The 26,554-nt window shown below is 39.8% G+C and overlaps 2 protein-coding genes across 10 annotated transcripts in view; both read left to right on the forward strand.

Annotated features, from left to right (window-relative positions):
• znf512b (zinc finger protein 512B) overlaps positions 1–4,912 on the forward strand; it is a 28,637-nt gene extending 23,725 nt beyond the window's left edge. For all 6 annotated transcript variants that reach the window (XM_069140256.1, XM_069140254.1, XM_069140260.1 and 3 more), the window contains 2 exons: positions 380–478; positions 1,012–4,912. In XM_069140256.1, coding sequence (XP_068996357.1) covers positions 380–478; positions 1,012–1,356 — 444 coding nt within the window. In that variant the 3' untranslated portion in view covers positions 1,357–4,912. The remainder of the gene's footprint in view (positions 1–379; positions 479–1,011) is intronic.
• A 2,296-nt stretch (positions 4,913–7,208) lies between these two features.
• uckl1b (uridine-cytidine kinase 1-like 1b) lies at positions 7,209–25,101 on the forward strand. Of its 4 annotated transcripts, none has more exons than XM_069140193.1 (15): positions 7,209–7,296; positions 13,572–13,759; positions 14,707–14,813; positions 16,061–16,231; positions 16,601–16,672; positions 17,834–18,023; positions 18,258–18,319; positions 20,721–20,740; positions 21,498–21,596; positions 21,725–21,818; positions 22,285–22,347; positions 22,488–22,610; positions 22,916–23,023; positions 23,112–23,268; positions 23,427–25,101. In XM_069140193.1, exons 1-15 carry the CDS (start codon positions 7,259–7,261, stop codon positions 23,504–23,506), a joined length of 1,572 nt encoding a protein of 523 aa, XP_068996294.1. In that variant the 5' UTR covers positions 7,209–7,258; the 3' UTR covers positions 23,507–25,101. The 4 variants fall into 4 exon arrangements, with proteins under 4 accessions (XP_068996294.1, XP_068996292.1, XP_068996291.1 ...); XM_069140191.1 differs by lacking the exons at positions 7,209–7,296; positions 20,721–20,740 and adding exons at positions 10,260–10,623; positions 19,560–19,576; XM_069140190.1 differs by lacking the exon at positions 7,209–7,296 and adding an exon at positions 10,260–10,623.
• Positions 25,102–26,554: the final 1,453 nt, after the last annotated feature.

Below are 26,554 nucleotides of genomic sequence, written 5' to 3' on the forward strand. Positions count from 1 at the left end.
GTAAAAATGTTTGTGTCTGTGAAGCGTTTTGCCTCTGCAGCCTGCATGTACTGTATCACTGCAAGGGAAAACAGTGCAATACACCACATCACAATAATATATACAAACAGAAAATATATATATATATATATATATATTACAAAGGAAAAGTAAGATGAAATTTGAAGGGAAAAATAATTTAAAAAAAATTGCCCTTTAACAAATGATAGAAGAGAAAGTATGTACATATCTATAAATAATGCAGTATTTTTTTACCGTATGTTGTTAATTTAGTGAAAAGAAGGTCATTTTGAACAACAGCCGTTTACTGCACAGTATATATATATATATATATGTACGTATGTATACACTGTAGTGCTAGTTTTTGTGTGTGTTTCAGGGTGGTGGTGAACTGGGGAAGTACACCTGTCTAATCTGTCAGAAGGAGTTTAGCTCAGAGAGCGGTGTCAAGTACCACATTAGCAAGACACACTCACAGGTGGGTCACTCCTGGTGTAAATTTTACAAGTATCCTAAAAGCAGGCCTTAATGTTATTTAGTATCATTTTAATTAGACTCTCACATGCAGCATATACATTTTTTTATATGGTAATATATGGAGCTGCACAATGTGGTGTATTTATCTCATGCTAACAAGGTGTTTAGGTGGGAAATGTCGCGCAAACAAGTCATTAACTTTTGGGAAGAAGTTCATACAGATCTTGTTTTAATCTTTTCCCCTCTATGTGAATAACACACAACACCTTGTTTACCAAAGTAACACACTAACTTGTTCATTCAATATACAATTTCTTCTCACAAAGTAACAACTTTTTCACACAGTTTAATATCGTGTGCCTGCATTTTTAATAATGACCATCTTTTGAGACTTCAGGGGCTCTGTTATACTGTATCCAGATTTGGTGGGTTATCCAACTAATTATAGTAGCAAAGCTATACAGTTGTATGGATGCTGCTGTACGTTCTTCAAGTCTTGAGTTGATCACTGTGTTGTTGTTTTTTTGTTCTTAGAACTGGTTCCGTGCAGCAGCCAGTCAAGTCGTCTCTAGTAGCAAGAGTAAAGTCACGGAGAACATAGGGTTCAAAGCTGAAGTGAGGAACGGTGCCACCACTGGTAAGAAGAGGGGCCGCAAACCAAAAGAGCGCCCCCCTGTGGATGCGCCTCTCCAGACAAAAACTGAAACACTTACCACTACTCAAAACTCAACCCCTGCCATGACCCCTTCCTCGGGCCTCTCTCAGTCCCCATCCCTGATCTCTGACCCATCAGACAGTGATCATTCAGGCCAAAACAGACAGCCCGTCCCCTCCGCCAAAAGACGACGCAAACCCAAGAGGCTGTCATTGTCAGAGTAGCTCTACTTTTATCCACCCAGGAGCCAGAGAGGATGCTTACTGTAAATGTTATGCTGGGAAGCTCAAAGAACTTTCTAACTCCACAAAGACTTGGCACTTAGAAGAAAGCCAAAACAACAGTTAAGAAGTAAAACATTTAGTACAGTCTTCAAATCTTGGTTTTGAAACCCCCCGAGTTAACGTGTGTACTGTTAACAATACTCAAAACAGTAGTGTTTTTTTTTTTTCTCCATTCCACTTTCGTCTCCTTTTTAAGGCCCACATTTCAGTTTCTGTACTCACAGCAGGGGTGTCAGTAGTAATCAAAGATAAAATCCTGACCTTTACGTGGATAGAATTTTTTAAACAGAGGTAGTATTCCAAATACATGCAGTGATTTTCTCTGCAAGATCCGTGTTGTGTTTGAGAGGTTTTAAAAAGGATATTCTATTAGCATGGTGAAGTCATTTAATGATAGCTAGTGTTTTCACATTTTTTTCACAGGTATAACGTACTGTGTACATAAACAATATCTATATATATCTACAGTATATACTCAAAGCAATGATGCCATCTGTCATTTTCAAGCCTGGCACGTCCAAATGGATCATGAGCAGTCAGAATTTTTGCAGTGTGTGCTGTAGTGCAATGTTGTTTTGATTTTTGTTTTCTTTCATTTTCTTTCTGGTTTTACTTTTTTTTTTTACCTTTCATGTTTCACGTAAGCAAATGTCAGATAAGCTAAAATGTTGGTCAGTTGGTTAATCATGTTCCACTCTTCTTCCTACAGCGGTCTCTATAGTGAGTTTTATTTTCACACGATGATGAAAGGTATCTGCTTTGACAACCATAATTAATGGTCAAAAGATTATTTCCACAATTCTTTTACACTGAAGATGATGCAGAATACCCCCAAAAAGTGATCTGTAATGTATACATTAGTTACAATAATATGTAACATGACACTGTTTTAATTGATTTGAAACAAAACAAAGTTGAAGCATTTCTAAAATAGGACTGGCAAAGCTAAATGTTTGACAGAATGAAGAATTTTGTGTGAAGCTTGTTGCACCATTGCAGCACAATCAAATGATGTGACGCCATTTTAAAGGAGGCAATGTGTTGGCTGCTGCTTTAGCTTGAATCAAAGCTGAGGAGAGAATCAAAAAAAATATCTTTTATAGAGAGGTTGAAGATAATAATCTTTTATTAAACAGAAAAATTGCAAATGAAGATTCACTTATAATAGTGTATATGAATTAATTCCTGGATGCTCAAAGTTATTGCCTTGCACTTTAACCCTTAACCCTTTTTTGCTTCCCTCTTGTATTTTTGCACTCCAGGAGTTTCAACCTAACCTCGTGGCTGTCTGGTACAGGAGTGACAATATTTTACTCTGATGAAAAACTAGAGGAAAACAAAATTTTTCTTTATATGGGCAACATGGTAAACTCTTTCTATATTGTACCTGTAATCCAACACGACTGTATCATTATGACTCACCCCACAAAGCCATATCTGGTCTTGTTGAAGTTTAAGGCTGCTCTGCCACTTAATATTAGATTAGCTTCGGTTTTAGAAAAAATATATATATATGATATTAAATTACTTTTCAAATCTAAAAGATCAGAGAATATTTTCACTTTAACATGCTTAAAGTAGATACTTGAATCCACAGTTGTTTTAACAATTTGAGCAAATGAAAACTCCATAAATATTTGACTTATATTTGCAGTTTATGTCCATAAAAATAATGACTTGCTTGCTTAAAAACAAACAGATCGTAAATCTATTTTATATTGTATCATGTGTATTACCTAGATAGCAATCTGATAGCTTTGGATAAAATTGTGATCTGAGGATATTCTGGCGGGATTTTAAGGGTGCTTTACTTGCCACTCTACCTTAAGGACCTGATATAACTCATTTAAGTCCACTGATCCATCCTTCCATGTTCTCCTTATTGGCAAGTCCTCTGAATTTTGCACCAAAACGTCAATGTCATCATTAAAATCAAGCACTGATGTCAGCAGATCATTTTCAAGGAACATTGAATTTGACATGTATGTTTGTTCCAGGTGGTGTCATTCCTACTCTGTGACTTTTTACAATGTAAAGCAAAGATTCAATCTGAATTCATCCATTGCTAATCAACTGATGGAGTTTATTCAGGTGGGAATGATTATGCATGTGTCTCTCTTAGTGGGATGGACCTTTTCTCTTCTACCCAGGTTCAGTTGAGGATAAGTCAGATGAGCACTGATTGGTCCTTGGACCTTTTCAATATGAGTTGTCCAGACCTTGCGTGTGTGTGTGCGTGCGTGTGCGTGCGTGTGTGTGCGTGTGTGTGTGTGTGTGTATGAGTGTGTGTATGAGTGTATTAAACAGTTAGCACCTTTGTAAAGACTGGATGTCAGGAATGGTAACACTTTTGTTGAGTGTTGTGCTGTGGCACAGAATCGGTTCATCAGCTGCTTGTTACTCGTTTCATTGATAATGTCACATTGACTGTGTTTACCTAACAAGCTTTGGTGTTGCAATATGATAGTTTAGCACTGCTTTGAACAGTGGGTATTTTATATTTTATCACACCCTTTACTATCTGTCTTCCTATGATGTGGAAAACACATATCTATCCCGCAGTGTGAGCTAACTGCAACCTGTTTAGAGAGTACAGCAATACACCATATTTAGCTGATTTTGTTGGCTTGCTTATATTTTGATATTGAGGTGTCTTCTCAAAATTGTATGGCTTTTTTTTTTTTTTTTTTTTTCACTCCCCTACCTTTATTTGTTTGCTTTGAAAATGCGTTTTACATATTATGAAATCAAAATCACAAAAAAAGGTTGAAAACATTTGTAGACCACAAAGAACATTGTAAGCCTATGTGTTGGCACACAATGTTATTTTATCCATTTTGATGATGCACATAAATTGAGCTTTTTGAGTACATGATGGCAAACACATTGAGAGAGTCCTTTATTATTATCTATTCAACATGGGACAACGAGGCATATGTATGTGTGTTTGTTTCTGTATTTAGTGCACTTACTATACCATGAAATAGGCTTGAAATAGGAGTGTTGTTGGAGCTTTCTAGTTACCTGGACTGTGTGTGGTGTGACTTTTGTACCTGGCGAAACAGCAGGCTCAAGTGTCTTCCCTTTGTCAGCAATGTTATTTCCAAAACCAAGGTTTATCCCTAGAAATCCCTTTAGACAGCCTAAGAATTTTACCCTTTTATTTGGACAACAGTGGTTCGTTTTGTATGCTACCTACTTCAAAAGCAGAAAAAGGCATCTGGCTCTGTTGTCGGGGGCCATTGTGATGAGAGTTTTGAGAGTTTTAAGAGATGATGTTGTAGCTCATAACTGTTTATCATATATAGGTAACAGATAAAATGAGACTAATGATGTATTAAAGATTTCGATATTTGAAATTAAGCTGTATAGTACCTAACATTGGAGGAATCAACACCTCCTTTGAGTCTGAACTGTTACAATTTTTCTCCCAAACTTGTTGTATTACCTGTGCATTAGTATCCCTCAACTAATTAATAAAAGTTTGTTGACTAAACCTGTGTCATCTGTGAACTTCTAAATAAGCGTGTCATCTTGGTTACAGTGAATGTGTTGGGTGAAATGTAGTAAACTATTTTTGGGGACATTGTTTGAGGTCAAACACAGGCAGTACTTCTTTGAACCTGTTTCTGACCCATAAAACCCAAATTAGAAGGGAGACATCATTAATTACCTACAACTGTAAACATCAAATATGAAAAAAGCTCATAATACAGTTATATCAATGAATAATTAGGTTCTAATAATTACAGAACCATCTTTCCCAGTGTTAAACATGTGTGTATTTACCATTCAAATGCACAATTTAATAGCCTCCGACATCGACATACAATAAAAAACAAACACATTATTGTTTATATTACTAAATCACAGAAAAGAATTAAAACTGCAAGCAGTGATCTGCGGGCCCTCGCAAGCTGCACGTCAGGGATCCAGCGGGTCAGGGCCGCCGGCTCCCCAACGTGCAGCACACCAAGGTCCGCATATTCCCCTTTGCAGTTTACATTTTTTTCTCGATCTCGTTCCTTATTCTTCTTTATGAAAAATTATCTTTTTTTGGCGGCTTTAACATCTTCAAAAACTCATGAAAGTTGGTGCCTAACGTATGTTTCGTGAGGTTTGGAGCATCGTTTGACCTTAAACTTCAACTTCCTGTATCACAGCGAAACATTGTTAGCCGCATCGCCCTGGCTGTACTATATACAAAAAGTACTTTTGGGTCACTTTTTGGACGACATGTTATGGTATTTCTTTTTTTGAATATTTCGGACGACATACAGTTTGAATTTTGTATCACTTCTTGGAGTATGACCTTTTTTTGAACTGACATGCATGCCTCAAGTGGGAACTGAAACCAGTTACTTCTCACTGTGAGGCAACTGCACCACTGTGTCATACTACAGAATATCTTACGATATATGAAAAGAAAAGTCATACCATAGCATGTCGTCCAAAATATGATAAATATTATCAAATATTATCAAAAAAGTCATGTCAAATATGAAAAGAAAAGTCATACCATGTTGTCCAAATTATGAAAAAAAATTCATACGTGTCGTCTGAAATGTGATTAAAAAAAAAAAAGTCATACTATAGCATTAAAATGTATTAATGGGATTTTAGGGGATAAAGTTTGTGGTAGTTCGGACAGAAATCCAAGAAGACACACCCTTTATTTTTTGTTATTGACTTTTATATTAAGATTTTGTTTTGTATTATTGTTGACCTTTGGTTTGGTATTAGTATGACTGCATATACAAATCTGAACGCATGTGGCTTACCCTCAGAGGGACTCACCCTCGGTGAAACATGTTGTAATACCTGAGCGGGGCTCGAACCCGTGTCTTCATGAGGTTGTTTCCAGCACTGAAGCGGTATCGTAAACCGTTGGATTATCTTCAGCATCGGAGAACTAGGTGCGGCAGGAGAAAGTGTTTCACGGAGTTCACTCAGAGCTTTCCAGTGACTCAACTGAGCCTGGTTAACTCAACAGGTAAAAGATTCTACTTCACCAAGGATGCTATTAATGGTCCAGAGTCCACCTTGGCCTGTTGATGGTGATTCAACTTTTAGTGAAGTTGAAACGTTTGGAGAAATTGAAAAAGTTTTGCAAACACTACACATTACAGGAAGATGTTTAATATCACTGCAGACCCCCTTGAAAACACGTACATCTACTATCCAAAGAATGTCTGCGGCAATTGTGGTCGCATTTGAATGAATATTTATGGACGGTGGAGTTATAGGTTGCAGTGAGCCAAAGATTCGTCACAATGCTGTCTAACTCCTGGAAAGGTTGGTGGTGCAGAGGTTGGCACTGCTTCCCCTGTCAGAAGGTTTGGGGTTCAATCCCTCCCCCCCCCCCCCCCCCCCTTTATCATGACAAAAAAAAAAATGTTGTACCAACTTTCAGGGGTTTTCGAATATGATAAAGCCTCCAAAAATGCATTTAAACTTTCAGGATAAAAAGAATAATAACTTTACGAATAACAATAGGGCTTTCGCACCATCGGTGCTCCGGCCCTAATAACGAAAGTTAGAACTCAGATCTACACGTGGCCTGTTGGACTTCCCCGTTTTGGCAAAGGCCATGTATGAATATGATTATGTGCATGGCTTTGACTGTACGTCAAAAAAAAAAAAAAAACAAAAAAAAAAACGATTTGTGGCATTTTGGGGCTTGAAGTCCATCTGGGGAGCCGTGGCTGCTTTATCATTCCTCTCCTGAAAGGTGCCACGCCTACATGTCCCATGATGCCTCAGCGCCAAACTGCACTCCCGACAGCTGATTGTCAACAGAGTAGCAACGTCTGCCGTTAGCGTGGAAGAAAGGCTCGCAAAGATGGACAACGAAGAGAAAATGTCCTCAGTGCCGAACAGGTATAACGCTTAAAGTTTGGGGTTTTATTCGGAAACCATAAAGCAATTTTGGGCGATTTTTTTTTTGTTGTTGTTGTTTTGTTTGTTTGTTTTTCATTTTCAGCTGGCAGTTTTTGTTAAGCATCTTTACAGAAAACACTACCTGTCACGCCGTGTGCCTCAATGGGTACTATAACTGTGTCTTGTGTAAAAGTAACACGTGTCCATAATGGCAGCCAGGAAATGATGATGAGTGTAATTATTAGTTGGCAAAAGCCGCACAAGCTCGGCCTACTTTTTTTTTTTAATTTTTTTTTTTATCGGTATGTCCACCCTCTTCACTGGATTTGAAGAGCTGCCTACTTTAACACGAGGTGGCCTCCTCACATCGAAATAACACACAAAAACACTGAACCGGAAATAGTGTTACGTACTTCAACGTATGCTGGAGGGGAAATTATGAGTCGATATAAACCTGGGAAAGTGAGCTAAAAGAGAGCTTCTTCTTTTTTCTTTTCTTTTTTTTATTTAGCAAAGGAGAGAAGCATGGCATGGTGTTCCCTGTTGGTACTGCAGGGCTCGTTTCTGACAAATGTCCTCTTCTTGGGGGATTTACGAGGCTACAGAGTCAAATTACATTTGATTTAGGTGACTAATACCGTAGCTGAATATAAATATACATGTCATATTGACCCAGTAAGTCAGTTCTCTGTATTGAACCAGTCTGCAGCTTGGTACCTCACTCGGCCGCAAGAGGGCGTTACTGCCTTATCTACTGACGGTATGAATCTGCCTTGCAGACTCTCAAAACTCAAGTCAGAAGCATTAAAATCCACACTCACGTGGTTACATTTAACATGGGGCAAGACTTGTTGACATTAATACAGAAGGGAAGACCTCAGTTTTGATGACATGACATTGGCAGAATTTTTTTTGAACAAGACTTACAGGTGGCATTTTCAGTGGCTGACTGCGCTGCAATACAATCCAACACAAAAGAACCAGAAATGACAGCATCAAAAATACCAGGTCAGTCAGTCAAGACCGCCCCAAGTCAAGGAAATTAAACCGTACATATTTTGCAGATACAATATTTAGCTACAGCGTCGTGGTAATAAATAGCCATAGAGGTAGATCACAATTGTTTTTATCGTCAATTAAATTATTTTCTTCGTCGGTTATTTTCTTGATTGATCGATTAGTTATTTGGTCCTTAAAATCTCGGGAGATGGTGAAAAATGTCAACCAGTGTTTCCCAAAGCACAAGATGCAGCCCAAATTTTATTTTTTTTTTGTCCCGACCAGCAGTCCACTACCAAAAGATATTCAATTTATTATCATGGACGACTAATGGAAGTAGAAAACATAAAAAATGTTAGAGTTGGAATCAGACAGTTTTAGTATTTGTTCATTAAAAATGATATAAAACAATTATCCAATTATCAAAATTGTTGTTTATTTATTTTCTGTCAAACTAAGTGATTAATTGACTAATGGTTGCTCTAAATTGCATTCCACTTTCAGTCCACCCTATATAGTATATTTACTTACATAACTCTGTCCTAGTTTTTAAAACATGATCAAAGAGCATTTGCAGAAATATTTTCCTCCTCTGACCTCCGTTTTTCATTGAATGCATTCAGTTATTTTAATTCTGAAATTATTGAAGTTTAAATGAGTCATAAAACACTGGAGACGATAGATTTGTTTTCCATATTACATGCTGTATTTAATGTTTTCCTTGAGCGTGCCTACAGTATTAGTTTATGTAAGTGTCACTTCAGCTCAGGCGTGTAACCCCGCTGTGTGTCTCTGTAGCCGTAGAGAGGTGGTTGAATGTTTGGCATAGCAACCAGTTCAGGCTTCTTGTTTCGATGTGGCTTTCTTGCTCCACAGCTGTCTTCTGACCGCAGTTTAAAGCAACAGCGGCAGTCCCAAAACTAATGAGAGGATTAGAGGAAAACACTGAATTCCCTCGTGTCTCTCCATGGCTTCAAGACGAAAGTAAACGGAGACGAGGTCCTGTCAAGTCCGTATTTCAAATATTTGGAAATGCTTTAAATATTGGTTTAAATTATATCTGCGAGCTTCTTTCAGTGGTGTTGGTTCTTGAACTGTGGTCTGTGCAGTTGTTGGGTTTGTGTTTTTTTTCATGCACTGGAAAACAATTAGTCTTGTCTCCTCTGAACTCTGAGGAATAATTATTTGTTTGTACAAAGTGTGGCCCGGGAGGAGTGTGAGGGTGTGTCTGGTGTTGTGTGGTGTGTGTGTGTGTGTGCGCGTGTGCGCGTGCGTGTGTGTGTGTGTGTGTGTGCGCGTGCGTGTGTGTGTGTGTTGCCCAGGGCTGTTCCTCAGACTGTCAGCTGACAGAGCAGCAGCAGTGTTGGGTTTCATTATGCTGTTTATTCCCCAGTCTTTACTGCGAGTGAAGGGGACATTGCTCTGTGTGTGCGCGTGGCTGCCTGCATGCGTATGCATGCATGTGTTTGTCGTGGTGCTGACGTCTTCAGACTTAGTATAAGGCGCACAGAGACATGGCGAATCCCTGCAGGGTGAAAGCGCTCACCCCCCCCCCCCCCCCCCCCAATTTCTCCCTCCCTTCTCCTCCCTAACGCTGCCTGAGGCGTCTCTTGTGAATTCAGTCCACTATGTCAACATCAGAGGAGAATAATAGCAGGCTTTTTGTCTGTTCCTACTGCCCCCGTCTCCGCCCAGTTTGTGTCTTTGTGTCTCTGTCGCTCTGTTCTGGTTCCTCTTTCAGCTCCAGCCTCATGTTGAGACACTGACTGTCAAAGACAGATGACCTAAGCTCGGCATGTGTGTGTTTATGCGTGTATGCTCGGAGTGGGGAGGTCTGGCCCTAACCTGATGCTATTAATACCACCTAATGAACATAATCTGGAGTGTAGGTTATCCTCTTACGTTTGTTGGCTGGACGGCTGAGGGGCGGAGCAGAGCGAGTGAAAGAGGAGGGAAAAGCTGCACGGTAGTTTCACTCTTTCTGTACCAAGCTGCAGTGGCTCCTCTCTCGAAAGAGAATGAAGGAAACAGAAAGCTAAACAGACGTTTAAAGTTTCGTTTCTCATCTGAGCTAATTCCCTTCCATATCTCCCAACCTCCATCGCTCTCCCTCTCTCCCTGGATGTGCTGTCCAGTGCGTGATTGTGCTATAAGTGTATATATGTACTGAGTATACGTGTTGGCAGAAGTATAGGATTAAAACACAACTTGTGGAGTAAACATACTAGAAGTCTCCCTTATATTTTCTGGAGTTATGAACTCTCTTCTGGCTCCAGCTTACTCAGGAGCCAGAATATCTGGCTGTTGGAATCTAAGATCTGATGGCAGGTAAGTGCCTTTTATTTATTTATTTATTTATATATTTGTACTTTTTTTTTTCTATTGTCCTCGGGTGTCCTAGACAATTGATTTTTTTTCTTTGAGGTTTAAATGTCTGCTGTTTTCCTTTTGCAAATGTGGAATAAACAGGAGAGACAACTCGAATCTGTAGCTCTCTGGAGTATAGCCTTTAGGTGTTTGTTGACATACTTTGGGAAATTTTGCATCTATCACTCAGCAACACAAATTTGCTGTGAATGACTTCAATAGTGCTTTTTTTGCAGGCAAAGTTTTCATGGAATGATATTTTTAGAATTTGACCACATCATGTTGTTTTACAAAATGTTTTTTCCCCCAATTGTCCTGAAACTTGAAAAGGCTTGTTATGTGAGGTTGGGTTGTGTCAAGTGCAGTTTGTGTGAGCCATTGTGCATTTTGTGCCTTTAATTTATCTTTGTAAAGACCCCCCCACGACACCACAGAAACTCAGAGAAGGTCTTCCAAAGAGATCACAAGAAACAACATGTTGCCCAAGATATGACACTGTGTCTTATTTACTGCTAATATTACCCCTGACACCTGCTGACCATACAGCTTAGATGCTCCCCATGTCTGCTCCACGCGTGTCTTCTCAGGTACTCTGCACTTTTACCTCTGTCAACCTTTTCTTTCAACAAAGATGCATTCATGGAGCGTATGTAATGTTTAGGAGAACTCGGTGCTATGACTGTAACCACTGCACAAGGGCATGATTCAGCAAAGTAAGGTTGGCTAATCTTTTATGGCACCCGGGTTTGGTTTTAACTGATAACTCAGCTGGAGTGAGCTGTGCCTCATGCATGTATGTCTGTGTGTTCTATGAGTCTCTGGCCACTTCCTGGCTCCATCCAAGCTCAGGTGACCCTGATGCGATAAGATAAATCTTTGCTCCCTCTTGTTTGCTTGACTTCTGAACTCTTGATGCTCCACCTGGGGAGGTATACGACCTATTTAAAGATGTGGATGCTGAGAGTTGCCTGGATAATGGAGAAAGAGAAGAACACCTAGTACTTGTCTCTTACACAGCCTACTATGGATATAGCATCTGGCTTTTTACAGTCCTCTTTGGGTGAAGTGTGGATGTCTCGGATACTGCAGTAAGTGTTGCTAACAACAGCTACCTGGTTAGACTTGTCACTCAAAGAAGTAGTTTGGCAAGTAATTCACAATTTGTTTAGGTCACGACTCTTTGTATTATTCTTTGTGCCACTTGTAGTTGCTTAACTAATGATATCCAGTTAGCTGCTTCTTAAGACTATATTATTTCATTTCCCAAAGGGTGAGGCATTGCAGATGCTTCAGACTTATGTAAAAGCGGTGACGAAGGTTTTTCAAAGGAAATTGAGGAAGTTATAAAATAGTTTCACAGCAACTTGTTAGACCAGTCCTTTTGTATCCACTTTGCTGTCTGCTCTGAAACTTAATTAGCCACAAACATGAACTGAATGTTAATGTTCACTCTTCTTCACTTTCTAATTGTCATTTCACAAAATTAAACTCTTGTTCTCTGGATGAAGCCATGAGTGACTTTACTGCCACACTGTTTCAAAAGTTTAAAAGCCTTTGCAATAGTTTGTTGATGCAATTGTTTGGTATTGACACACGACACACTGGGTGTTGCATAAGTTTCTCTCGGTAGCAGTTTGGTCGTTAGTTTGAATGGTCAATGTAAATCCACTCTGAGCCTCGTTCCTGTTTTGAATGAGCTTGTTGTCAATGTTTATGCGGAGCTGCTTATCTTGCTGTCTAGGATGACAGATTGTTACAATGGTCTCGTTCAGTTGCACAGCTGATTGCAGGACTGTATTGATGTAGTTGAGTCCGCATTTATACTCTGAGGACTTTCCCCACTACACGAACTGACCAACCTGTAAGTGAACTTGTAGCTGTTGTCCCTGGTTCTGTTTTGGAGACAAGTTTTGGGAGCTAAATTTCATCCCCATTCAGGAGATAGTATTAAATCAGTGATTATCAGTGATGCTCAAGCAGCCGTTGCCCGTGTCGTCACATCTTAGCTACAGCAAGCACAACAGAATATCCCTAACCACCATTCAATTCTGCATGTACATCAACCAGGACATTTAAAACATTTTTTATAATGAAGAGCAATGGAAAGTGCATTTTTGACACTCATCAAAATGGCATCGTCTGTACTGCTGTTTGAAGTGTGTCACTGTTTCAACTGCATACTTCCCATTTTTTTTAAATACAGCGGTAAAGCAAAGCACAACCAACAACCTTTGCTCTACAAGTTCTCGTAAAGTTCAGGTTATCAAGCTGCAGAACATTACGTTCCCTTTGTGGAAAAGCAGCTATACACATGTACTTTGTTTCCAGCAGTAGTTTTACACTACAAGACCGGACAAAGTTCAGTTGTTGACTGTGTAAAAAAAAAAACTAAAGATTAACTCCTGACAGAAGGAACAACAGTGCAGTTCAGTCCTGTTTACTTTTAGTTAAGTAGGCCACCATGCTTAATATCAATCTACATATTCAAACCGATGTCTGTCTGTGTGTGACTGATGCCAACACTAATCGTCATGACTGTTGTGCTCTCAGCATGCCTCACTGCCTTTTCATGAACTCTCACCGCTGTTCAAATGCAAATCGTGACACAAGGACACTAGTGAGCAGTGGTTGTACTATGGCGCTGTACTTGACTTTCAGTGTGCAGCTTTTTAAGTTAAATTAAAACCCCACACATACTGTCACCAAAAGACATTTTATTATACACCAAGATGAGAACGAAGGTGCTATAGCTTATGACTGGGTACAAATCACAACAGACCGGTATTGGTTCCTTTTTAAAGGTTGGCCGAGTTGCTGTCAAGACTATAAAAAGGTTTGTAAAACATACACGTATGCACCAACAAATAAACAGTGATGGCGTGTTGTGCTGTGTGTTTGTTGATTTCCAGTGGTGAGGGATCACTGGACCTGCTTCTCCCCTCAGTTAGCACGGGCCTTTCACCCAGGAAAAGGACAACCAGCCAGTGCAAGTCTGAGCCTCCTCTGCTGCGCACCTCCAAGCGAACCATCTACACTGCTGGTCGCCCTCCCTGGTACAACGAACACGGAACACAGTCCAAAGAGGCCTTCGTCATTGGTAGGAAACTAAAGAGAGATGCAAAACACCATGTCACAACACTGACTTTTCCTTTCTTTATCTGTGTTATTTCATTTAGAGTACTTCTCTTATGTTGAATACAAACTTTTAGAAAAGAACTAATAGAGCCAATATTACTTTTTAACAGTGAGTTCTCTAAACTGAAGGAAAAGCTGCATTAGCAGCATTGATTAAATCAAGTCTAAAGTCTAAATCCCAAGAATGAATTGCAATAAGAATTGAGTTTAAAATGTAGGAGCTCAAGAATATTTATCTATTGGAAATAAAGTTTACTGATACTTTGTATGAGCAGATAAAATGTGCCTTCTGCTAAAATAAGCGATCACCATATTACTGCTAATGGGTATTGATGAACTCGTTCAGTTGACATTTTAGTCAAATGTGGGCGTGCTTTGCTTTCAGTAAATATTGGATAAACAGTAGGATTGTGTTTGTACAAGAGAGTTTCAGAAAATACCTAAACTGATCATGTTTACTTTGAAGTATGCCGTTTTCTGTGTTCCTGCCTGTCTGTCTGCATGAAAATAGCCTAAAGCAACATCAATGACAACATTACAGTGTCTTTTCAAGTCAATGCTAGTATATTCACACCGAACAATGGTATTCTAAAATGACACTTTTTCTCAGTAAGCATGTAATGGAAGAAAAGTAGACAACAAAGAAGCATACATATTCAAGAAATCTGTTTATACAGATACTGACAGGCAGTGAATGGTTATTCATTTTATTCCTGAAGTGTCTTAAGAGGTATAACAGTATCTCGTTTTTGGTCGCATTGAAAAAAGTTTCCATGAGTTAGCAGCACTAACTCTCAGTCTTTCCCAGCTCAGGCCTTCCATGAGTTACTTGAAGAACCAGTCGATCACTAGCAGGTTAGACCAGAGTTGCAGTGAACTCGAAGTCTTTGTGTCAATATTCCCTCCCAGGTCTGTGTGGCGGCAGCGCTTCAGGGAAGACAACTGTTGCCAGGAAAATCATCGAAGCTTTAGATGTTCCATGGGTGGTACTACTCTCTATGGACTCTTTTTACAAGGTATGCATGTTTGTGTACGTCTTTTACAGCACATCAATCCAGGGGATTTTACATTCTGGGGATTAAAATCGTGGCATGAGATAAATCTAGGACGCATGTTCCTTTTATTATAACTTCATCTCTGTCTTGTATGGCTGTTACACTCTCAGTGGCCCGAAGGAAGTGTATAAAAGAGTGAGACCGAGTACAGAAGACAGAGTGAAAGAGAGAAAATAGGATTTCCTTTGGATCCCAGGGGGAAAATGAGGATAAAAGCAGCGACTGGAGAGAAAGGAGACAGATTGGATAAAATGTAAGGAGGCACGTGCTGAAAGCGAAGCACAGCGACGAGTGAATTGGGTGGAGAGAAAGAATGCAGGAGAGCAATAAAGCAAGAGCCATCATTCTTGCCCCTCTTTATCTCCACCCACTCTCTGGTTGTGTAATCCTGTCAAAATCTTGACAGCAGCAGTTCAAACTGCGTAGAGTGGGAGGGATTCACCAGTGACCAGTGCTACTGTGGCCCTTAGCAAGTTCCAGTTTGTTCACTGCATTACCAGAGGTCAGCATTCATTTACATTTAGAATTTAGGTTTTTAGTGGTTTTTTTTTTTAATGTTGATATCTCCTTCTGTTGCAGTTTCTCAGTCCGCACACAGCCTGTAACATCGGGTGATCATATTAAGCGTGTAATCAGTTCACTTGAGAAGGGGGTGTTGCCGTTCATAAACTGCCAAATACCAGGTCTGGGGTTTTAATGCTCGGCCACCCTAAGGACACACACACACACACACACACACACACACACACACACACACACACACACACACAACCACACACACACACAACCACACACACACAACCACACACACACAACCACACACACACAACCACACACAACCACAACCACACACACACACGCACACACACACACACACACACACACACACACACACCTGGTACAGACGTCATAGTGGCACATGATGTTCTCCTAAATTTAGGTCCCTTCACATCAACTGCTCTTGAACAGTGATCTGTGTCTAAGTGATTTTGCACAAGCTTATGTGAATTATGTGCCAGTATTAGAGCCTTTGTATTTGTTGTATTAAAGTGCGTATATTTAATGTTGCTTCATTTGTTGTTTTTGAAGTGTGATATGCAAATGTTAGTATTTGGGTCTTCGGAAAAGCCAGAGATGGGAAAAATTGTTTCACTCTGAAAATCATGCTGTGAAGTTGCTGTAAACATCGACGTTGTGGCGATCCTCAGGTCCTGTCCCCTGACGAGCAGACCAAGGCTGCTAGCAACGACTACAACTTTGACCACCCGGATGCCTTTGACTTTGATCTGCTGACACACACCTTGCGCAAGCTCAAACAGGGCAAGAGCGTGAAAATCCCTGTGTATGACTTTACAACTCATGGGAGACAGAAGGATTGGGTAAGGATGAATGCCCACTTCCAGACACATGCTAATGCATTTGTAAGTTAATGAGTTGCATGTCAGAGTTACACCATATAATCTCAGTTTCTCGATTGCCTAAGAGGGTTCTAATCTCCCTCTCTAGAGGTTTAGTCACATTGCAAATCTGCATTTCTCCAGATGGTCTCTCTGAGAGACCACGATTTGGATTTCAGTCTGCTTTCTATTTTTTTTGTCCATTTACTACACTCAGATATTCACTCAACAGTGGCAACTGTCATGTGTGACTGATCATGATGCAATGTGCTGAGATGTGTGTATGTCCACAATACCATTGTTCGTATGTACATTTTACTGTAATAATACATGCATGTGTGTCCACCACAGAAAACCGTATATGGAGCCAGTGTTATCATCTTCGAGGGAATCATGTCCTTCGCAGATAAAAAGCTTTTGCAGGTAGGGCAAAGCTCTTTGTCCTCCAACATGTTCAATTGGTCAGTGGCAGGTGGTGTTGTCAGCTTTATTGTTATCTATACAAGGGGTCTAACCTGATTTTAAGTCAGAGGGTATGTTTATTTTAATGATGTTTTTCTTTATATCAATATTGTCCATGCAAAAACAAGCCCAGCATGCATTTTGAATATACTCTACATGCATATATATGTACTTAATGTGTATTTTTCTCTAGATAATCCCTAATTCAAAAGAAACTAATTCAAAAGCCTTTATCTGTGTATATGTCAGCTGGTAAGTATGCAGAAATGTAAGGCCACATATTCTAAAGATACGGATATCTTTGGCATTCGATCTTTAAAAAGTGTCTGCGTCACATAGTTTGTCCATCAGATAAGTTGTTTCAACTGTAAAATGTCACTCATTTATTGGATATAATGGGTCAGTATCCCTACCTATTGCTACTAAATTGATACACAGATAGTTTTATTAACTTTGACACATCAAATAATTCATTAAAATTATTTTCTGGTGCAATTCAAGGTTTGTTTATGTCAGAGGTAATTATATGCACGGAAGAAACAGAAGCCAATACTTTCAATACTTATCGCCTAGCATTGGCAGATTTTTCATCTTAACAGTCCAGCTGTTCAATAACACACCGTGTATATGAATATAGCTGCAATTTATGTAATTACAATTATTAAAAGACACATTGGCTCCTTTAATCTTTATGACAGAAGCTGGTTAAATAATTACCTGTTGTAATGAGGTATTGGCTCACAAAAATTAAAGGAATAAATTATAAAAGTTCAGAGTCACCACACATTTCCAGCAGTAATATGATCATTTGTTTTAAAAGAAAACAGTGTTATTTACAGTAAAGTGCTGTTGCCAGACTTAATTTAGCATTTTTATCAAGACGTGTCTTCTAGTATTTCTCACTGGTTGTCAAGAAAAATTAAATATGAATGAAGAGTAAAGTAAACTTTGAAGTAAGTGATGATGCTACAGCTTGAAATAAATCCACAAAAACAGAAACTTTAGAAATGAATAAGTTGTATTCAGCCCACCTTTTTCCTCACGTCATCTTTGTGTCAGTGTGCGTTATGAAGCTCTGTGTTCAGCCAAACATTTTCTCCCCGTTTCATGTTTTCCTGTCAGTTGCTGGACATGAAGATCTTTGTGGACGCAGACTCTGACATCCGTCTGGTGCGTCGACTGAGGAGGGACATTTCAGAAAGAGGCCGAGACATTGAGGGTGTCATCAAACAGTACAACAAGTTTGTCAAGCCAGCCTTTGAGCAGTATATTGAGCCTACGATGCGCCTGGCTGATATTGTGGTGCCACGGGGTGCGTTCACGCTAACATGTTTGCCTATGTACAACTTCAATATTACATAAGTACTATTATGATGTTACAGCAGCAATACAAAAGAGGATTACGTTTCAACATACGGATTACATTTCAATATACTATGTAACAGTATTGCTCCACTAATGTTGTGTTTGAAATTCTGTTCAATTGCATTTTACTGTGTTAACCTAGTGACAGTATGTTTGCAAATTCCGTTTGTCTTCCTGTCAGGTGGAGGCAACATGGTGGCCATCGATTTGATCGTGCAGCATGTTCACAGTCAGCTGGAGGAGGTAAGAGATGTCACGCTTACAGACGCACTGTTCAAACTCTGTCATGCCACTTTAAAATGACAAGTCTATGTTAGTAGAGCACTATGGTGCCTCATTCTTCCCTGCTGGTGTTATTATTTTTTTTTGTAATGTTATTTCTGAGTCAGCACATCAGTCTGTCTTATTGTACTCATAAGAGGTGTAGTTGCAGGCAGCCCTTTATAGTTCGCCTGTAATTACAAGCCACATCACTCCCTCTAGTGGAGGAAAAACAAATATCACTGCACAGGTTTTAGTGCAGGCTGAGTATGTGCAATTGCTGTGCGCTTATTCAGTCATTTAAATGTCAAAACAGGTAGAATTTTGTTAACGGTTATTAACTGTAGTTATTTAGTTCAAGGGAATTTTAAAAAATTGCAATTTAGACCAGATTTTATTTTCACTTATTTGGTGCATTTAAACAAACTAACAAATAGTTACTCTTGCCCTCCATGCATTCGTGAGGAACTAATTTACAATTTAGAAATAATTTGAGACTCCTATTTACAGCAATAGCTCAAAGGGTAATAAGACAGCATTTATACTTGACTGTCATTATCTGATGATCAGTCTGCATCTGAATGTGAAGCCAAAGCATTGTGTTTTCACTTTTAGGACAAAGACTTCATTACATTTTCTCAGTTTTCCTCTGCTTTTATGTTCGTTTACATACTGCACATATGAATATAAAGTCTGGCAAATGGTATACCTGCTGAAATGTGAGGCTAGCTGACAAAGGAAAAACAGAAAAAATATTAAGATGAAATGGAAGTTATTAGACATTTTTAGTTCCACTTTGACAAACAGCAGTCGAACACTGTCAACCCCTAGCTATGGTTCATTTCTGCGTTCATCCATATCAAACTAATGTCCATGTATTTGTGGGTAAATGTAGTATTGTGTAACCATTGTGCAGCCCTAAAAAAAAAAAAAAAAAAAAAAAAAAAAATCCTGTCTTCATAGAGTTGATTCATGGCAAATCAAACTCACTTTAGGTTTTGTTGTACAAGGCGCACTAATCACCAGTCACTAAGGGCACACTTTTGCCCGCGGGGAGCACTTTGTGTACAGAGTGCAGTTTGCTTTGTTTCCCCCCCTTCCACACACACACACACACACACACACACACACACACAGTAACACACATGCTGCTGATGGACTGCTCTCTCACTCTCTCCTCCCACCACTTCCTCCCCACCCCAAATCCCGCCATGGCTCACAGCGCGAGCTCAGCGTCAGGTAGAGTGGCCTTTATCCTGTCTATCATTCTCTCCTCAACATCTGCCCAGTTGCTCAACTGCTCCAGCTTCTTACTGGGAGGGAGAGAAAAAAATTAGTCCAGCAAAACCAACCTCTACCTTCCACTGATCTGCTGGCTGCCACGACACGTCACCAGGCGGCACTCTTGCATCTGTAAACCAAATATAATATGGCTAATTAGTGATCACTTATAAGAGCCCAATGTAAAGAACTTTACCGACAGCAGAACCGAATACGAAAAAACTTTGTGACGACAAGTAGATCAAAAGTTTGAAAGTGGTGTGGTGCAGCCAGCATTTAATGTAAAGATGTTGGTTTTCCCTCTCTCTACCTTTTTAAAGAAATGACAACTCGCACTCTTCCTGCCTTCTGTGTCTAAAAATACACCAATGAGTCAAGTCACTGACCCCTCCTTTCAGCAGCAACTAGAATAAGAGAGAGAGTAACTCTAACAGAAAGCGAGAGAGTGGAAGCTCGCATACCTCAGCCACAGAGAAAGTTTCCAATACCCGACTACAAAGCACTGAGTTTTTCCATTGAATGTCGGCCACAGCATCTGAGACAGAGAGAGGAAGTGAGCTTGGTGTCTGTCTTTAGACACAGGATGTGCTGGGGCCTGTGAGCTGAAATACCAACCTTTGCTGTTCTACACGGTGAAAGAGTGACAGCCACATGGTAGCTTTTTCACCTCCCACGCAAACACACAAAACACACAATGCGTGCGTGGTGTGTAGATATCAAAATCTTTTTCAAAACTTGAGTGTTCTTTTTTTTTAATTTTTTTTTTTTTTACCCCCAGTATCTGTAATAATCTTTTAAAGCCTGACCTGCCACTTGAGTTCTCTTCTGTATCATGATATGTACACGAAGCTATAACCCACAAAATATCATTTTACTTCAAATTTACCTCGATGGGAAGCGTATCTCCGAGACATTTGACATTTATGGGTCTCAGCTGTCACACTTTTCACTGTGTCTTGATAATCCCTTCATCCCTTCATCCACCTGATGTTGTGTCTCTTCTCATTTTTCCTCCTCTTATCTGTTGTTTTTCGTCTTTCCGTGTCCCCCTCTGTTCTGATTGTTGTGTCTCGTCAAAAAACAAAAACAAATCTCCCCATAGAGGAAACTTCGCTGGGATATGTGAGCAGATTTGCTATGATTTCTCTTCTTTTTTTCTTTTTGCATCTGGCTAATGTGTATTTCAGTGACATTTGTGGACACTGTAGTGCCGACATGACTGCATCGTTGGGTATTTGTAACATTTGTGCCTAGTCCTGTAGAGTCCAACATACCCTTAGTCTAGATATCCAAAACTAATGTTTAATCATAGAAAATAGGGAAATTATTACAAGTAGAGACCTATCATGGGAAATAACTATTGTATATTTATTTATATTAAAAAGTGAAATTTTCCTGTATTTCTAATCTGCGTCATATTAGTTTTTGAATTGATCCGTTTTAATTTGTGACCCTCGTTTCCATTATCATGGTCTCTGTGCTGTTGTAATTTTCCACTGAAATACTCAACCCTGGCCCTGAGTGTGCTGCAATTTTTGCAATTGTGTGTCTGCCTTTTCCCCAGCAATCTTATTCCAGTGGTTACACTTACCATTATCAACTTCGCTCTAACTACTACCGAAAAATCATTTTGTGTGTTTTCTGCATGTACATACACATCTGCGTGTGTCTGTTTTCTGAATGTGCATACAAGTACGTATGTGCACGCCTGTGTGTGAACTTGCACATACCTGTACACGCGGCGTGCACAGAACTCTTTAATTACACCCGTATTCATACGTGTTGCATTCATCCGTCTGTCCATCTTTCCTCCCTCGGCTACCCTCACCCTGCGTCCCCCCCCCCCCCCACACACTACTATTTGTTGCCGTGGTTACAGGGCGGCCCTGGCTTCTGCGCACCAGGCCCAACCCCTCCCCCAAACCCTCAGCGTTCTGGAGAGCACGCCCCAAGTCAGGGGCATGCACACCATCATCAGGTAAAACGCTAGGAAGCCTCATTTTTGTTGCTTCAGCAGCCGTTTCCATTCAAATCGACGCTTTATTAAGCTGCTGCCGCCGCCGGTGAAAAATCTCACGTCCTTCTCTTCCTGTTTATCACATCTAGGAACAAGGAAACCAGCCGCGATGAGTTCATCTTCTACTCCAAGAGGTTGATGCGTCTGTTGATCGAGCGAGCGCTCTCCTTCCTTCCCTCGCAGGTTTCTAATACCAAGACATACTGTTAATTCATTTATAGCACTGGATGAAGGTTCTGAAAGCACACGTGCGTTAAGTCGGACATTGACCCCGAAATATTGGATAACTGGGTGCAGATGGAGAAGTGTAGGCGAAGGAAAGCACGGCAAGAGAATGAGCTACAGCAGTGCGTGGCCCTGACATGGATTATGAAAAGATAAAAAAAAAAAAAAAAAAAAAAAAAATGAATGGAAAAAGAGTGAGTGCTTGCATTTGTTAAAAAGGCATTCAGACAGACAAACATCGGCCTCAGACCTGAGCACGTAAACTCGTCAAGCCACCACAATGGAAAGTTTCCATTCCTCAATCGCAACATACAGTGTGACAAGACAGTTTGTAATTCACTGTAGCTAGTCACAATGTGCAGTATTTCCCTTACTTTTGTACAGCACTGTACTCGCACTGTTATGATTTTGAATATTATCTCAGGTCCACATAGTCCAGACCCCCCAGGGAGAGGATTATGAAGGCCAGACTTTCCACGGGAAGAGGGTGAGTGAACTCCATTTACTTCCTGCCGTCTTCTCGGCGCTTTTTACCATTTTATTTGAAAAGGCATTCGGAAGAATGTTACCCAAATTGATGCAATTAACCTGTAATTAATTTATTTTTATTTTCATTGTTTTCTGTAGATTACGGGCGTGTCCATCCTGCGAGCCGGAGAGACCATGGAGCCGGCTCTGAGGGCGGTCTGCAAAGACGTCCGCATCGGCAAGATCCTCATCCAGACCAACCAGGACACGGGAGAACCAGAGGCATGCAACTGAATTAATGGCTGACGCGTTATAGAACTGCATTGTCTCTATGTCCCAAATAAGGAAACTTTAACATTTTGAAAAGATGTGCGTGTTTATACACATTTTAACACATTTTATTCACATCACACAATGAGTTTTGTGCAGTTTAACGTGGTCCTTTCGTTTCGTCGTACATTTTGTTTATCTTCGTGTCCTTTCTGGGAAATTCTTAGGTTGGGGGATTTTTGCGAAATGCTATAAACAGCAGGTCATTTATGTCACATTTTGGTACTAACCCACATCCTGCCTATACCCATTTTCAGCTTCATTACCTGCGCCTACCGAAAGACATCGGTGAGGATCATGTGATTCTGATGGACTGTACTGTCTCCACTGGAGCTGCTGCCATGATGGCTGTTAGAGTCCTCCTGGTGGGTACGCCGGATTGCTCACAAATCCACTTCGCCTGCAGCGAATTGTAGTCCCATTTTTTTTTCACGGGGGTGTTTTCATTTTCAGGATCATGACGTTCAGGAGGACAAGATCCTGCTGGTGTCTTTGCTCATGGCTGAAATGGGAGTCCACTCAGTGGCCTACGCATTCCCACAGGTGAAAATCATCACCACAGCTGTCGACAAGAAGGTCAATGATCTCTTTCACATCATACCCGGCATAGGTGAGTAACGCTGAGAAAATATGAAGAGACTGTTTAAAGACACTTAGGAAGTAGGAAATATGATGGCATTAAATTTGACAATGACATAAACGTGACCTTTTTAAAAGATGTCAACAACAGATTTAATTGACGTTGCCACATGTTTTCGGTCCCTGTAGGAAACTTCGGAGATCGATACTTTGGAACAGATGCACCCCCCGACTGGAGCGATGAAGAGATGGATGAGCCCAGTTACTGATTAAATTATTGGCTTTGCACTTAGTTGGATGATTCAGGACTGTGGCCCTCAGTGGACAATATGAGGACATACTTATGTCTGGCCATAACGCGCATTCTTCAGGGGCCGAAGACGAGTGCACTGAAAGGAAAAAAAATGGTAATAGGACAAAACATTGTCAATGTACAGTCACCATGTTTTAAATTTTAAATTATGTCATTTAACCTTGCGTAAATGCGATTGAGGAGAGTTGTGTAATGAAGTATGACATGTTTCTATTTGTACAGTATGTTATAAAGTCAATGTTTTATTTTAGGATTTAAATTGTGACAATCTCTTGAAATTTGCAGACACGTTGAAAAGATGTATCTAGCCTTAAGCCGTGTACTGTGGATGACACAACTGAATGTGAATTTGCACGAGACATTGAGGGGGGGAAAAAAGGTCACGTTTGTTTTTACTTTTTCGTCTTTTTTTTTTCTTTTTTTTTCTACCACATACCTTTCTCATAAACTTTCACAAAGCAAAATCGGAACATGAACTGGTGTTGCTCAACTTCCATCACCATGAGCACTTTCTGAAGGACCATTCAATCGGAAAATGTGTAGGTGTACCCTTTTTTTTTTTCTCTTTTTTTTTTTTTCTCTTTTTTTTAATCTCTAGTTCACCATTTCCTTCTCTGTGGATGCTGACCTAACCAGTTGAAAAGAATGTTGAAAACCGTTTTTCATTATTCAGCTTTAAGTATGTACTTGTGTATATTTATGCAGAATGTCCTTCATTTACATATTTTTACGATGAATAGACCTGACCAGTCAGCAGGCATGTCATGCATCTTTTTGCTGCTGGGAAAATGGGTCATCTGCATTTAGTAAATGCATACCGTTTATTTCAGTTTCTGATGCCTGTTTTTCATGCAGAAGAAAGGAATTGTTTGTCTAAAGAAGAAAAAAAAAAAGGGCTATTGAGGAGTTGTGGACAGATGAACTTCAAATATCTAAAGGTCATGAGGTGTCCTGATAGTGCCTGATCTTTTTACTGGGTAGGAATATTAAAAATGAACATGATCCATTTGTTTAATATGGTGTCTATTTATTATTGCCTTGTTCTTTGTTGTAAAATGTTGACAGTTTGCCAGACATGAGGTTGCACTCCACAATATTAATCCATATGGGTATTTCAACCGATGCAAGGAGAGAAGATGCGTATAAAGTTCATTTTAATATCATTTTACAGTATCATAATTTATTTTTCTTTGAATTTCAGTCCTTTGTAAGTCTTTAGTTATTTGCTGTTTTAAGAAAAGGTACATTATTGAGGGAAAAAAGATGCCATAAGGTGTGTTGACAACGTAACTCTCTGCATCCTGTCGGCTCATCACTGCTTTTCCATTCAGTCAACTGTTTATGTACAGTAAGCGTTTACTGCTGAATACTGTTAGGAACTCATCGATTGTGTTTGCAACTGCGTTGTTTGAATGCGTGCTGTTTTGGGTTTACCACTGCTGCATGTTTTATATATATATATATATATACATATATAAATCTAAATATATATATATGTATATATATACACATATATATATTTATTTAATAAAAGTGCAATAGAGATTTCAATTTGCTCAGGGTGCATTGTTTAATTTATGTCAAATGTGAATTTTATCTGTTAAGCCAGCCCCCATCAGTTATCTGAAAATATTGTTCAGTCTGGATTATTAAAATACCCATCAAAGCACCAAAAAGTAAACTTCTCACCATGTCTGAATAATGTGCATATTTTTACCTTTTCAAACATTTCAAGACCGAAAGACACATTACCTACACTCTGAAAATGAGCAGGAAGGATGTTGTGGTTGTCCTCTTCTCATGGAAAGCAACTTTGATATCTTCCATCACTTTCCATAATTATCACTTTTGACAGCTGTCAAGAAGTCAGACACGATAAAGTGTGATTGACAGGCATTTCATGAGGCTGATGGACAATTACAAACCAGCGGCCTATTGGGCAGATATTGACGCATGAGAGGCGTCTTTTTCTGAGTGAAGAGGTGTGAAAAGGACGGTCAAAAGACACGCAAGAGCTTAAAATATCAGCAAGCTCAGTATTTTCTAATTCTTGTTCTGCGCTTCAATATGCAGCTCTCATTTGATTGGAAAGGTTTTATTTTAATAGTTAAAGTGGCTGTCTGTTGATTAAAATGTGAATTAATTCAAACTGGCTGAAATGTGTGATAAATACTTTATTTTGCCTCAATTTATTTTTTTTAAAGAAGATTAATTTTTTTAAAAAATGTTTAAGACAAATGGCATGCAAAGTTCATATTGGTCCCTTGAATGGCGATGTCAGTGGAAAATGTAGCACCGGCGGTGACAAACAGGAAGGTGATGTGTCTGTGTGTCATTGTGTGTGTGAGTTGCATCCCCATTGGTAGCACAGAGCATGATGAGGTCACAGCTCGGTGAAAACAAGCAGGAGTGGCCGTTATAAGTCAGCAACCTGTGTTTCTTTCATCAGCTTTTACCCCTGGCAGCTCGCCCTGTTCTCTTCCTGTCTGCTTTCTTCTGGTCTTGACTTTACATGATGAAGATTGCTTCCCTGTCTGCCTCGACTTGGGTCTCAGGAGTCGCAGGGTCTGCCATGCGGGTAAGGAAGACTTTTAAAGCTCTTAGACAGAATGAGACTTCACAAACTTGCCGCGGTCCTTCATTATTGCAGTGATTGTCGAGGAAACGTGGAAAGTTTTTATGGTTGTTATTTGTTTGGTTAATGTGCTATTTGGCGGTGAGTGTGTCTGGATTGTAAATGTGAAGAGATGGTGCGACTAGGCCAGCACAGAACCGTAGCTTAATGCAGATAGCAGGGGATGAATTATTCAGAAGATGAAGTATTTCTGAATCATGTGAAGAGGGTTTAGATCTCTCTCTCTCTCTCTCTCTCTCTCTCTCTGTGTGTGTGTGTGTGTGTGTGTGTGTGTGTGTGTGTGTGTGTTCCCCATGCACTATCTCCATCCGCATAGTTCATCATGAGAGTAAAAATGTCTAAGAGATTTGGACTGTCCTCATAAAGTCA

This window comes from Embiotoca jacksoni, unplaced genomic scaffold (assembly GCF_022577435.1).
Source record: "Embiotoca jacksoni isolate LCO1_2020_lvr unplaced genomic scaffold, fEmbJac1.0.p SCAF_9, whole genome shotgun sequence".
Lineage (NCBI taxonomy): Eukaryota > Metazoa > Chordata > Actinopteri > Embiotocidae > Embiotoca > Embiotoca jacksoni.

Bases quoted from the DNA above. Each gene is read 5' to 3' on its own strand.
- uckl1b (XM_069140190.1), top strand. From the start codon at position 10,550: ATGAACTCTCTTCTGGCTCCAGCTTACTCAGGAGCCAGAATATCTGGC. The intron at 13,760-14,706 runs GTAGGAAACTAA...ATTCCCTCCCAG, and splicing joins CAAAGAGGCCTTCGTCATTG to GTCTGTGTGGCGGCAGCGCT. The intron at 23,024-23,111 runs GTGGGTACGCCG...TTTCATTTTCAG, and splicing joins TGGCTGTTAGAGTCCTCCTG to GATCATGACGTTCAGGAGGA.